General features: G+C 41.0%; 1 protein-coding gene across 3 annotated transcripts in view; it reads right to left on the reverse strand.

The window, feature by feature from the left end:
* Positions 1 to 13,788, reverse strand: part of htr4 (5-hydroxytryptamine receptor 4) — a 142,757-nt gene that overhangs the window by 81,393 nt on the left and 47,576 nt on the right. For all 3 annotated transcript variants that reach the window (XM_055643018.1, XM_055643017.1, XM_055643016.1), the window contains exons 5-6: positions 8,330 to 8,483; positions 6,362 to 6,924 (exon numbers count right to left, since the gene is read on the reverse strand). In XM_055643018.1, coding sequence (XP_055498993.1) covers positions 6,362 to 6,924; positions 8,330 to 8,483 — 717 coding nt within the window. The remainder of the gene's footprint in view (positions 1 to 6,361; positions 6,925 to 8,329; positions 8,484 to 13,788) is intronic.

The following is a 13,788-nucleotide window of genomic DNA, read 5'->3' on the forward strand; positions in this document are numbered from 1 at the left end:
TAGTCGAGGCCGGTTTTAAACATGATGAAAAAATAGCAGCAACCTAGATGAAGCCTCGACCACGCGCAAAACCACTTTTGACCATTAGGGAGAGTGACCAAAACCTCCGGTGACCTCATGGAAACCATGGGTGGCGGGCAAGGTCACCAGAGGTTGCTGTTTAGGTCTCCTTAATGGGACAGGGGCTTAAGACACATGGAAATTAAATACTGATAGCAGTATTTAGAGAATTGTTTCTTGTTTGAGAAAATTGTTTCTCATGGCAAAGCAGCCTGATTTATAGACTGCTCTCTTGTTCTCAGAATTGCTAAACATACAACAGAATTTCATGATCAATCTACAAAAATAACCAGAAAAACACTTATTATTTTATTTACATAACTAGATTCCAAACTATGTTCCATATCTTATGCCAAGTAATTGTCATTTAAAAGTAGTCACATGCATTTTATTCAGCAGTAAAATTAAAACTAAGTACAGAATTTGTTTTTAAGAAGAACAGGACAAACCTCTACAGTTACACCATGAAAAGGGTACTGTCGGTTTCCATTACAGTTTGAAACATAGAAACATAGGTGCAGTAGTAGGCCATTTGGCCCTTCGAGCCAGCACCGCCATTCAATGGGACCATGGCTAATCATCTAAAATCAGTAAGATTGACACAAAAAGCTGGAATAACTCAGCGGGACAGGCAGCATCTCTGGAGAGAAGGAATGGGTGATGTTTTGGGTCGAGACACGTCTGAAGAAGGGTCTCGACCTGAAACTTCACCCATTCCTTCTCTCCAGAGATGCTGCCTGTCCCGCTGAGTTACTCCAACTTTTTGTGTCTATCTTCTGCTTAAACCTGAATCTGCAGTTCCTTCTTACACATCTAAAATCAGTACCCCGTTCCTACTTTTTCCCCGATATCCTTTGATTCCTTTAGCCCTAAAAGTTAAATCTAACTCTTGAAAACATCCAGTGAATTGGCCTCCACTGCCTTCTGTGGCAGAGTATTCCACAGATTCACATCTCTCTGGGTGAAGAGGTTTTTCCTCATCTCAGTCCTAAATGGCCTGCCCCTTATTCTTAAACTATGATTTGGGAATAGCTCTGCTCAAGACTGTCAGAAATTGCAAAAAGGTGTATATATATATCCCAGTCCATCATATAGACTTCCCACCATTGACTTCATCTGCACTTCTGCTGCTTCGGAAAAGCAGCCAACAAAGAACCCCGGTCCATCCTTCATCTTCCTGCTCCTGTCCGGCAGAAGGTACAGAAGCTTGAACGCGCGCACCGCCAGACTCAGGGATTGCTTCTTACCTCCGTCATCAGACTTCTGAACCATCCTTCTGTAAACTAGGATACTGTTCGATTCACCTCTACCTAATTGAAGACATTCGACTTTGTCTAAGGAACTAAAGTGCTGCAATGTTAAGAAGTCTATACTCGTTGCTCTACCTATTGTACTTGAGATTGGCTTCATTCTATGTATGCATAGTATTATCTGATATGATTGGATAGCATGCAAAACAAAGCTTTTCACTGTACCTGTACAAGTGAAATAAAAAAACGTTTTGTTCCTTTTTGTTCCTATAATTCCTGAGACCAGTACTAAACCCACCATGCTTTCAACAAAGGTGCCTTTATAGAAACAGGAATAGGAGGAGGCTTTCTATAGAAACAGGAATAGGAGGAGGCTTTCTAATCAACTCAATCCAGCTCTGACATGCCGTGTCAGAGGATGCCTCTGTCCCACTTAGGAAACCTGAACGGAAACCACTGGAGACTTTGTGCCCCACCCAAGGTTTCCGTGCGGTTCCCGGAGGTTGCATGTGGTTGCCGGAGGTTGCAGGTAGTGGAAGCATGTGGGGAGACTGACAAAAACCTCCAGGAACCGCACGGAAACCTTGGGTGGGGCGCAAAGTCTCCAGAGGTTTCCGTTCAGGTTTCCTAAGTGGGACAAGGGCATAACTAAACTATCTCCATGGCCAGAGTGAGTCCCATCGCAAATTGGAGGAGCAGCACCTCATATTTTGCTTGGGTAGTTTACACTCCAGCGGTATGAACATTGACCTCTCAAATTTCAGGTAGTCCTTGCTTTCTACCTCCTTCCCCTCCCCTTCCCAGCTGTCCCACAGACTACTGTCTCCTCCCCCCCACCCCCACATCAGTCTGAAGAAGGGTCTCGACCCCGAAAAGTCACCTATTCCTTCGCTTCATAGATGCCGTCTCACCTGAAAAAGTTACTTTTATAACAACTTAACAGGTCGCTTCTTAATAAACAGATAACACACAAACTGTTAGGTAGACCAGTTCAAAATGTTCCTTATTATCGGCTGATGGAAGGGAGGAAGAACTCTAAGTCAAGTGAGCAATTACAGACACTTCACCGTCCTCATGAACACTTCTCTGAACAACAGAATTACATCGCATTATATAGTGTTTTTTTTGTCACCTTAGCACATTCCACAGACATTAGTCATGGTCAGAGGTACAGGAAAAGGCATCACATCAAAGGCATTTTGTCACAATCCCTTAGATCAGTCTAGCTTCTCCTCTCTCGTCACCTCCTCCCTCATAAACATAGGACACTTGGTTTACGACATCTTACTTCAAAGAGATGACTCTAGCTCCTTCTCTGCTTGTCACTTGGGAGACAATGTTATAGTAATTATTATCTCACACACCGCAACCTGAGACAAGCCTAATTTGAGACTAAATATAAGCTGTAAACTAGCCCAGAAGCCAATTTAATATCTTCTTATATTTTTAACTAAAATTTGGCTTCAAAATTTCTCCAGCATTTTTGTCTACCTTCGATTTTTTCCAGCATCTGCAGTTCTTTCTTAAACATATCACCTATTTCTGTGTACTTGCCTTTTCCTCTTAATCCTTTGGTTAAAAGATTTAGAATTGCCTACTGACCTGACATTAGCTGCTATTTGCAGAAGAATCATCCAGAGATCCATCATCCTCAGCATGTGTTGATGTTCTAATTATTGCATTTATCCCTATCGCTAGCATCTCCAACCAAGATGTATGGTTGCCATTTGCTCATCCAGTTCTCCTTAACATTTTGAAAACTTCAATCATATCAAACCTTGATTTATCCTCTAAATTAAACTTTTGGGTTTGGATAGCATCTTGTTACATTTTCTCTGCACTTTTTCCAAGGCCAACACATATTTATTTTCTATGGTGTGGTGTCTGGATGCCCACTCAATACGTCACCAATGGGTTTAAGAAGAGATTTGTATAGCAGTGGGATGATATTTGCCATCTCATTCTTGTCCTCTAGATATAAAGGTCTGAAATGTATGGGTATTTGATTATTTTCTGGATATGCCCATGACATCTTAATGTTTTATGTATATGGATTCCTAATACTCTCTTTTGGTCTCCTACTGTTAACGTTTGACCATTTGGAATTGCCTAGGATTGTTGAGCAAACCCCTCAGGTTAAACTGAGAACACTCTTGACTCTTGCACGAGGTACCTTAAGCAAATGTAAAGCTTTTTATTGGGGTGCACGACAGCATGGTTTTGGAACAGCTCCATCCAAGACCACAAGAAATTGCAGGAAATTGTGAACGCAGCCCAGACCAACACGCAAACTATCCACCCTTCCACTGACTCCATCTATACTTCATGCTGCCACAGCTAGGACACCAGCATGATCAGGGACGAGTCTCACTCTGGACACTCCCTCCCTCTCTCCCTCCCTCCCTCCCTCCCCCCCCCCCCCCCCCCCCCCCCCCCCCCCCCCCCCCCCCCATCAGGCACGAGGAACAAATGTGTGAAAACGCACACCTACAGATTTAGGGACAGTTTCTTCCCAGGCAACGTAACCATCCTATCACCAACTAGAGAGCGGTCCTGAGCCACTTTTTACCTCATTTGAGACCCTCGGACTATCGTTAATCAGACTTTACTGAAATCGTTCTGCTGATGGGAAAGCATGCAACAAAAGCTTTTTACTGTACCTCGATACACATGACAATAAACTAAACTAATTTTAAAATGCTCCAAAGGTATCTTAATTTTCTAATATCATGGTAAAAATGGAATGTTGTTGGAAGGATGACAAAAAAATAGATTATCTATTAATATAGTGTAAGAAAGACAACAAAGCATCTTCGTCAATTAAGTAAAATAATGCTGACCACGAGGAATGTGCTGAAACGTTATATTAAAACTTGTAAGATATGAAAGCCACAGCATTACTTTAGGCTGTCATGTTGCACATCTACATCTACCAGGATTATCCTAACAAAAGGAGTGTATTTGAAGCAAGTAAGGCCTGAAAATTGAGTGAGAGAAAGTAAAAGATGGGTTGAAACTTGCAGCTGTTTGTTAACAAACCAAGTCATATTTGGGACAGTTGAAGAGTTCGGAAGAAGGCCAGGTGACGTTATTCAAATACATGATCCCAAGAGAATTTTAGAATAAATGTTGAGATGTTTTCATTAGTGGGAGGTTCACAAACAGGACATAGCTACAAAATGAGAAGTCATTCATTTAAAGCTGAGGTGCGAGGCAATTTTTTTTTTCAGAGGTTAGTGAATCTCTGAAAATCTCGCCCCTAACCCCCACCCAACCCCCACCCCCCACTCCGTGTGGAGGACATCAGATCATTAGATATATTTAAGGAGGGAAAAAATAAGCATTAGAAAGATTGAGGGATGGAAGGCTATGAGGAAACTGGAGCAGCAGTGCAGTTGAAGCCAGCATAGATCAGCCATTATCAAATGGAATAGTGGAGCAGGATTGAGAGGCTGAGAGTCTACGTCCTGCTTCTAAATTTATGTTGAAGGTCAACACAAAATGCTGAAGAAACTCTGCGGGACAGGCAGCATCTCTGGAGGGAAGGAATGGTTGACGATTTGGGTCAAGACCCTCTTCAGACTGTCTGGGCATATCTAAGGTAGACTTAAGGTATACTTAAGGTATGTCTACTTTGAATGAGTTCTCCTCCTCTCTCCGATGAGAGTTCAACCAACATCTGCAGTTCTTTCCTCCTAAATTTATGTTCTTGTGTAAAATGCATTTTTGTAAGGTAGTTCTGGTATTTGAAAGTTAAAGGAAGAGCAAATAAAATGTGAGGTGGAGAAAACAAACAGCAATAAAGAAGGGAAACTGTAGGCAAAAGACAAAGAAACTCTCTTGCAATCACATAGAGGGTGAGCCTCTGAGGTTTTGAGGAACAGACAGTGACTGCTTCATTTGTTAAACTTTGCTTCTTTTTGCTGGCTGCAATGTACCTAGTAAATGTGTTGTGCTATTAACCAATATTCCTGCGCATTGTATTTTGCTACAGTCATGAGCAAGTTGTCCTAGTCGTGATAAATTAAGTACAAGTTGGAAAATCGTACACACTTTACGTACAGTCATAAAATTGGAAGCAGGCATTTTATGGGCGAGCACCAACCTTGTTAACATTAGCTGTGAGAGTTGATCAGAGTTCTGACCCCACTTTCAAAGACAATCCATCTAAGTTCCATGCCATGTTATTCCATCATGGAAATTTTGGCACCAACATTTCCAGCAGTATAGTGAAAAATCTATGCATTTTAATGAAATTTGATGTTGCAAGAATAAGATATATTTAATTTTACTCAGCTTTATAAACAGTTATCTTCAAAATACATTTGCCTATGCAAATCCACCTTTTACAATTTTTATCTAAGAATATTTGGATTCTGTATCCGATCTTATGCAAATATTTATTTACCTCGAACCTACTAAATATTAACCATTTAGTCTGCAATGTTTTTGCACTTTTCAAACTCTACCTGACTTGAATTTCATGGTATAGAGAAACTTTTTCAGCCTGTCTATGGTAGATATTCTAGTGATGGTATAACTATGATAATCCTGGTAGGTTTCTGGTTTCAATTCTACTAGGTTATAAGGGAAGGGAAAAATCATTCGAAAATACCAGTCCAAAACAAGCTGAACCTAACATTTATCCATTGACCCATTTTCCAAAAGTGCTCAGTGATCAGTTTGTTCACCTGTAAATCCTCCTGTGCTTACTAACATTGAATCCAACGAGTAAATGGTAATCCCACTGCATTGCATGTATAAGATGTCAGTGATGAAAAATACCAGGTACCATAAATCCATCATCCACTCTGTAGTAAAGGATCTCCAATACATTTCCCAGACACTACCCATAAACGTACGCTGAAAGTTGGTGTTATGATGCCTTAAATCTTACCCCCGTGAATAATGAATTACTAACTGCGACTGCAAGAAAAAAAATTATATTTGCCAAAATACTAAAGGTATAGTTTCAATTAATATTGAAAGTGCGCCTTTGCCTTTACTTGCATTGTATAAAAGTGGATATTTAAGGTAAGTACAACACTTACCTCAATACATGTGTTGATCCATTGATTGTCGCTGTAGAACAGGGTATTGTCTGTCCCAGTAAAGAAGATCGCCGGTACCTCTCACCACAGCACAGAATTGTTAGGAAGGCACGCCTGAAGGACTTGTTCAAATAAGCGTACAGGAATGGATTCAACCCTGAATTAATGTACCCAAGCCAGAGGAACGCCGTCCAAATCTTGTCTGGGACAGAGTACTTTATAAATGGGTCCACAATATTTGTGATGAAAAATGGTGCCCAACAGAGGCAAAAGCATCCCATAATGATGCACAGAGTTTTGGCTGCTTTGGTTTCAGTCTTCATTCTGTGATTGCTGTGATGGTCAGCATGTTGTCCAGACTCGTTTGAGGTACCTGCACGTTTCAACATTTCAATCTGCCGGGCATGTGCTCTGGCAGTCACGTATATCCTTTGGTATGCCAGTACCATTAAAATAAGAGGTATGTAAAATGCTACGACTGAGCACGTAATGGCATAAGGTTTGTTCACCATAAAGACACAGTATGTTGTGTTTGTGTCATTTTGGAATTTTCTTATCTCTACCTGCACAGGAATGAAAGTCAAAAGCTTGTTATGTAATCGAAGGAAACAATTCAATCAAAATCCAAACACCTCTGGAAAAATAAGTACTTCTCACAAATCTAAATGAAAATTAAAAAAAAATAACTGTGCGTATTTCAAAGAGTTCTTGCCAAAGTAACATTAAAATGTGGTCTGATCTTTACTGGTACTCAAGCACCCAGTGGACAACATTGTTTGTATGCATTATACAGGACTCTCAATGTAAGCACTCTGTAGAGTAATTCATTTCAAGAGGTTTCCAGGAGGAGTGAGATAATGCTTCAAGTATGCATGCAAAGCCTTGAAAAGATGTAGCATCAAGGCAATTCAAATTGATGGAGAAATGCCTGCAAAGTCTCTAAGCACTTGGTATCTCTCCTGAAGCAATATATAGGAGGGGTGGGGGGGTGGGGGTGGGGGGTAAATGAAAACAATAGGTGCTATGCAATAATTTAATAAGACCAATCCCGCCTCCACCCCCACCTCCCCACCTGTGGATCCTGCATCAACATAATTAGACACTACAGACCTTAAATAAAACATATCTATGTATGCTTCTGTCTTTCACATTTTTTATTTTTATATTTTATATTTTGTGTCTATCTTTGGTATCAACCAGCATCTGCAATTGATTTTTATTAATTAAAAATATACATGCTATGAACAAATAATTGGTGACCCTGAAGGACAAGGAGGGAAGATGCAGACAGTGAGAAGACAATGGGGATATGGAGCCCAAATACATTGTATTCAATTGTATTCAATCTGAGGAAGTTTCTGCCCATTCATCACTGGATACCAAACAAGGCATGTGACCAGTCAGAGGGGTTAAAAGAGGTGGGCTGCGGTATAATTAATGTTATTTGCATACATGTGGGAACTGGATATGCTTCAGGCGATATTGGTGACAGGAAACATGTAAAATAAAATTTATTGTTAGCTAAAGACAATTTTTTGGAAGATTCCGATGTTTCTTGTGCAGGAGTGCAAAAGGCCATTGGAGGTGATCGTTGCCCAAGTCTGGATAGATAATGATCTCTCAGATGAAAGTTCCCCCATTCATTTGAATGATATAGAGAGAGTGTGAGGTGGATAGTTCAAACCATTTATGCCAATGGTTTGAAAACAGATTGGGACGGGATAGTTTCCCAAGGTTCAGTTCACCCGGATATAAGTTGTGATTTTGAGTATGGGTCCTTTCGGCATTCTAACAAGACAGAACCATATTGATGGTGCTTAAGCAGATAGTTGTGAGAAGGCTGGGTGTAGCTTTGGGGCCTGACATCTCCAAAGAACTTTCATACTTACTATTTTCCAAAATACCATGAAATGCATCAGATTTCTTATCTCAAGGCTATACATTTTTATGAGGCTGTACATTTCTTACCAGTTCCTGAATCCCAATACTGTTCCAGCCTTGCATGATAGGAAGGAATGAAATAAATGAAGGAATGATCCAACAGCCTCCGAGCATTATAATAACACGTGAGCGTGTCATCTTGTTCCTGTAAACCAGAGGTTGGCAACAAATGGCGTAGTACCTGTTAAACAAAGCAGAAAATGCATGTTCATTAATTACATCTTCCAATAATTATGCGCATTCTTCATACAGCAATCTTTTCCCCCGCCAATCCATCATTCCTATGTTTATCTCATCAGTCACTTCAGATCCTTCTTTATGTCATGGATGTATATTATTAACTGTCAATTTCATGTTTTTCTTCTAAATTGATAAAATGTGAAGTTATGTCGAACGGGATTAGGCCAGTTAGGATTGCAGCATTCGTTACAAATTCTAACACTATAAGGGGCTTTGTAATCAAGACAAAGGAATGCAGGTGGAAAGGAAACATTTTACAGACTTCATTTTATATTCCACCCTGAGTCAATACAATAGCAATTGTTTACTATCAGTACATTTTTAAACAACAAAACATCAACCCCATGCAGGTACCAGAGCTGTAATCATGCCTTTACTGCCTCCAGTCAATTTTCTGAAAATTGGTTCACCCTCATATTTAGAGCACCTCTGCCAAGCCAGAAGCCACCAAATACATTGCAACTGCTATGTTTTAGCTTTAAGTAGTTATTTAGATAACTTTCTTCCTTTAAATTGCATGAAAACCGGAATCATGTCTTGCACTGAGGCTGCTGCTTTTAAACTTAACTCATAATAGGAAATATTGAGTTATACACACGTACAAATTTGGATCAGCAATTAACCACACTGCCATTTAATGAGATTATGGCTAAGCTCATTGTAACCCTGGATGGCAAGGTGGCGCAGCGGTAGATTTGCTGCCTTACAGCGCCATAGACCCAGGTTCGATCCTAACTAAATGTTCTGTCTGTATGGTGTTTGTACGTTATCCCCGTGACCTGCATGGGTTTTTTCTGGGAGTTCCGGTTTTTCCTCCCACACTCCATGGGCGTAGTGATTTGTAGGCTAATAGACTTGGTAAAATTGTAAATTTGCCCATAGTTTGTGTAGGATAGTGTTAGTATGTGGGAATTGCTGGTTGACGTGGACTCAGTCGGCTGAAGGACCGGTTTCCACGCTGTATCGCTAAACTGAACTAAATCAGTTATAGCAGGCCATTCCCATCGACCTGCTTACCTGCTATAATTGTTCATTCCCTCACGTTATCCATCAATATACCTTGACCTCAAAAACATTCAAAGACTCTGCTTCCACCACCTTTTGAGGAAGAGAGTTCAAAGGCTAATGCCCCTGTCCCACATAGGAAACCTGAACGGAAACCTCTGGTGACCTTGTGCCCCACCCAAGGTTTCCATGAGTCGCCAGAGGTTTTGGTCACTTGCCTGGAAAGCCTCCACCGAAGCGTGAGCTGCATCTACTGACCAAAGATCCTACAGGATCTTTGCTACCGACCGCACACACACACACACACAAACACATCGCAACCGCACACACACACACACAAACACATCGCAATGTGGGGGCCAGGGACAGCGGAGGAGCACTGTTTGCATATAGAGCACGGTAAGTCCTTTAGAGAATGCAGGAGGGAGGGAGAGAAGGGGAAAGAGGGGAGAGAGAAGGGGAGAGAGAAGGGGAGAGAGAAGGGGAGAGAGAAGGGGAGAGAGAAGGGGAGAGAGAAGGGGAGAGAGAAGGGGAGGGGGGAGGAGTGGAGGCAGTTTTAAGAAGTTGAATAAAGTTAGCGGGCATTTTACCTTCCGGCAGATCTTCTAGGTCCTGAAAACCAAAGATCCTACAGGATCTTTTTGATGAAAACTCCAATGAGCCAATCAAAATGGCCGGTCAGCGAAGGAGATCGCCTTCGACTGCCTGTAAGTAAATAGCAAGCCCACTCCACTGGCTTCGACCAAACGGCAACCTATTTTTAGTCGAGGCCGGTTTTGGTTTTTTTAAGTATTTGCAGGAACATAGAAGAAGCCTCGACAACGTGGAAACCACTTTCCACCATTTGGGAGAATGACCAAAACCTCCGGGAACCTCACGGATACCTTGGGTGGGGTGCAAGGTCTCCAGAGGTTTCCGTTCAGGTTTCCAAAGTCGGACAGCGGCATTACAATGTCAAAAAATATTGCTTCATCTCAATCTTAAATGGGCGAGCCTTATTTCAAAATAGAGATCCCTGACTACATTTTCCACAAGAACATCTCTCAAGATCCACCTGGTCAACATGCCTTTCAATCAATTCCCTTGTCAGTCCTCTAAGCTCCAGTGGCTGCATGCCTGGCTACCCAACCTTCTCTCATAATGCAACCCACCAATTCCAGCTAGTGGTCTAGAAAATGTTTTCTAAACTGTTTTCACACATTAACAACCCCTTCAAGTGAAGAAACCAAGAGAATATACACTGTAGTACCCTGGACCCGATCTTATCTGATCTGATATGATCTGCCTTATAAATAGAAGCCTAATCGTCATACGTTTGCATTAAATTCCCTTGATACATAGGCTGCAGAATACTTGGAACCAACTCATTGTATACTCAATTTGTCATTGCCTTATGAAATGAAATGTTCATTAATATTTTGACGTATACATAACATCACATATTAAGAGTAATTGTTGTTTTAAGATTTGTTATTCTTTAAGGATTAGACTGAGTATCTAACTGCTATCTAGGTTGAAGTGAAGGCAAATAAACTTTGGGGGATGTGGGGTGAAGGGGAGAATGAGGAAGACTGGTGGAGAAGGTAGGTATAATGACAATGGGTCTTTGGAGGAGGACAGTGATCATGCCCTGTGGCTGTGAGTGGTCCCAACCTCCATGATCACCAGGAGAATCAGGATTCTGACCAAGGATAAATTGTGAACAACAGAAGTTCAATTCATACCAAACTCGGTTGCAAGGAACTTGAGTCATAAAGAAAGGTCCTGACAAGAAATAACACTATCTTCATTAGTACAGGTGTCAGAGGCAGGGGAGAAGGTAGGAGAATGCTGAGAAGGTTAGGAGGGAGAGATAGATCAGCCTTGATTTAATGGCGTAGACTTGATGGGCCAAATGGCCTAAATCTACTCCTTATGACCGTATGATCTGTACCCACCAGGGATGCTGCCTGACCCTCTGAATAACTCCAGCATTTTGTGTACTCTCTGGCAAGAAACTTTCGTACAAATAATTCACAACATAAAACCAATATTCCGGGGTACACTGAAATATACACTGTGACATTTCATTGGTGAACTATGTATTTACTACAAAGGCCATTAGTGGAAACATTTTGAGTCACTTCCCAATGTTGAGGATATTATTGAGCATCTTGCACATTGATAATAGAACACGTGAACTATATATAGCATGTAAATTATATCAGCAATAGGGTGAATTGCAACAGGAAATCACTAGTCCAATCTTCTGAAATGCATGACCTTCAACAAGAAATGGACACAAACACCAAGACGCACTGAAAAGTTGCACTGCTCACACATAGAAAATGGGCAAAAATGATTTTTAGTTCCTTTAATTTCTATTTATTGCTCATACTGATTGAGAATAATGGCCACAATGCAGGATATCCATCAATATAGAGTTATAACTTTAGACTTTAAAGACACTGCGTGGCGACAGGCCCCTTGGCCCACCATGTCCGCATCAACTAGTGATCATCCCTACACTCTAGGCACAATTTACAATTTTATCAAAGACAATTAGCCTGCAAAACTGTACATCTTTAGAGTATGGGAGGAAACCAGAGCACCTGAGAAAACCCATGCGGTCACAGGGAGAATGTACAAACTCTGTACAGCCAGTGACCATACACAGGGTCGAACCCGGGTCTCTGTTGCTCTAGGACACCGCGCCACGCTAAAATGACTTTTAAAAGACATTTGAACAGATACTTTGATAGAAAAGGTTTAGAGGGCAATGGGGCAAATGCAATGTCTGTACATCCCACATCAGCTTTGCTAGACAATTCAGAACCTCAACAACCAAAGCAAAATCAAATATTTTTTGATCTCCAGAATCCATCTTTGAAAAAGAGAGCTCCCACAGAAACTGAAGTGATTTAAGCACAAGGTCCAAAGCCATCCGTTAGAGGCATGCTTCTGACCTTTTCAGAGGTGATCAGCTGCTGAGAGAAAAAGATAAAAGCAAGTTCCTGACAAATTGCTAATGTAATTTAGTTGAAATAATTCCTGGAATTATAGGATGCAGAAGAAAATGATCAGGCACCTTATTTCTATGCCTGTACTCTTGTTACTCCTGGCCAAATTGGAGAGGCTAGGACTTTGAAATGGGGTAAAAATTTCAGGGCTGCTGGGAGATTTCGGCAATTTGGAATTGCTCTCTGCTGAACTGGGACAAGCTGTAGAGTGGTGCCAGTGTGTCTGGAGCCTAGATACAAGTTGCAAAAAAAAGAATAAGAGCATCTGCAGACCCTGTCAAATAGGTGCAAAATGCATAGAATTGGACGGCTGCAAACCAGATATACACCTTGTAAATAATTGTAAATAATGTTGCAGAGTTCTACTTTGCCGAGTGTTGATTGGATGAGGTATTGTGCCTGGTCTGGGTTTCTTGCAGATTAATGTTTTTAAGTTGGCTTCCTTGAGAAGTCCGGTTTGAACACAATTTATTAAGCTGCTGTATTAATGGGTTAGGGAAATATCTGTTATGTATGGGGTTAATCGATATCTGTAATTGAATTGTTCAGAGACTACCTCCATGTGGTTCGGCCCCTCGAGGTCCCAGGACCTATAAATGTCCGCTGCCATGAGGTCTGCTGCCATGAGATCTTCTGGGAGAGTGCTTGGGACTGTGTGACCTTCTGGAGTGTCTCTGTTTGAGCGAGGCCTAGAGGGCTTGATCAGGCCGATAGGAGGATCAACCCCGCGGTTGGATAGGTACAGTAGTTGAACTTTAATTGTGTTTTGTCAAAATAAAGATTAGTTGTTCAAGTACTTGATTCAGTGATTTTTGACTGAAAATAGACTGGGGAAGTTTAGAACAAGTAATTTACACTCTGAAGGAACAACATACGGTCACATTCTGCTGCTCCTTCCGCAGAGACCTGCAGATTTTTATTTCTCAAGTACAAATTTAACACCCTTTTTAACTCTACCATACTGATTTCATCTATTACTATTGAATCTGATAGCCTCACCTTTTCACTGTGCTTTCTAGATCACAACTGCAAAGTAAGTATATTCAATGAGTTCTTAACCTTTAGTTCATTGCAGTGAGTAGTTTACTCGAGATCTTCACAAACTGCCTGGACAACGTTAAATACACATTGTTACAGAACAGAGTGCAGTTTGTCACATGGCAGAATTATTAAAAGGAGTAAAAACCTTAATGCAAAACATATTCTTCACAATAAGTATTATTGTGAACTAATACATAACTA

This window comes from Leucoraja erinacea, chromosome 11, assembly GCF_028641065.1.
Source record: "Leucoraja erinacea ecotype New England chromosome 11, Leri_hhj_1, whole genome shotgun sequence".
In the NCBI taxonomy this organism is placed as follows: Eukaryota; Metazoa; Chordata; class Chondrichthyes; order Rajiformes; family Rajidae; genus Leucoraja; species Leucoraja erinaceus.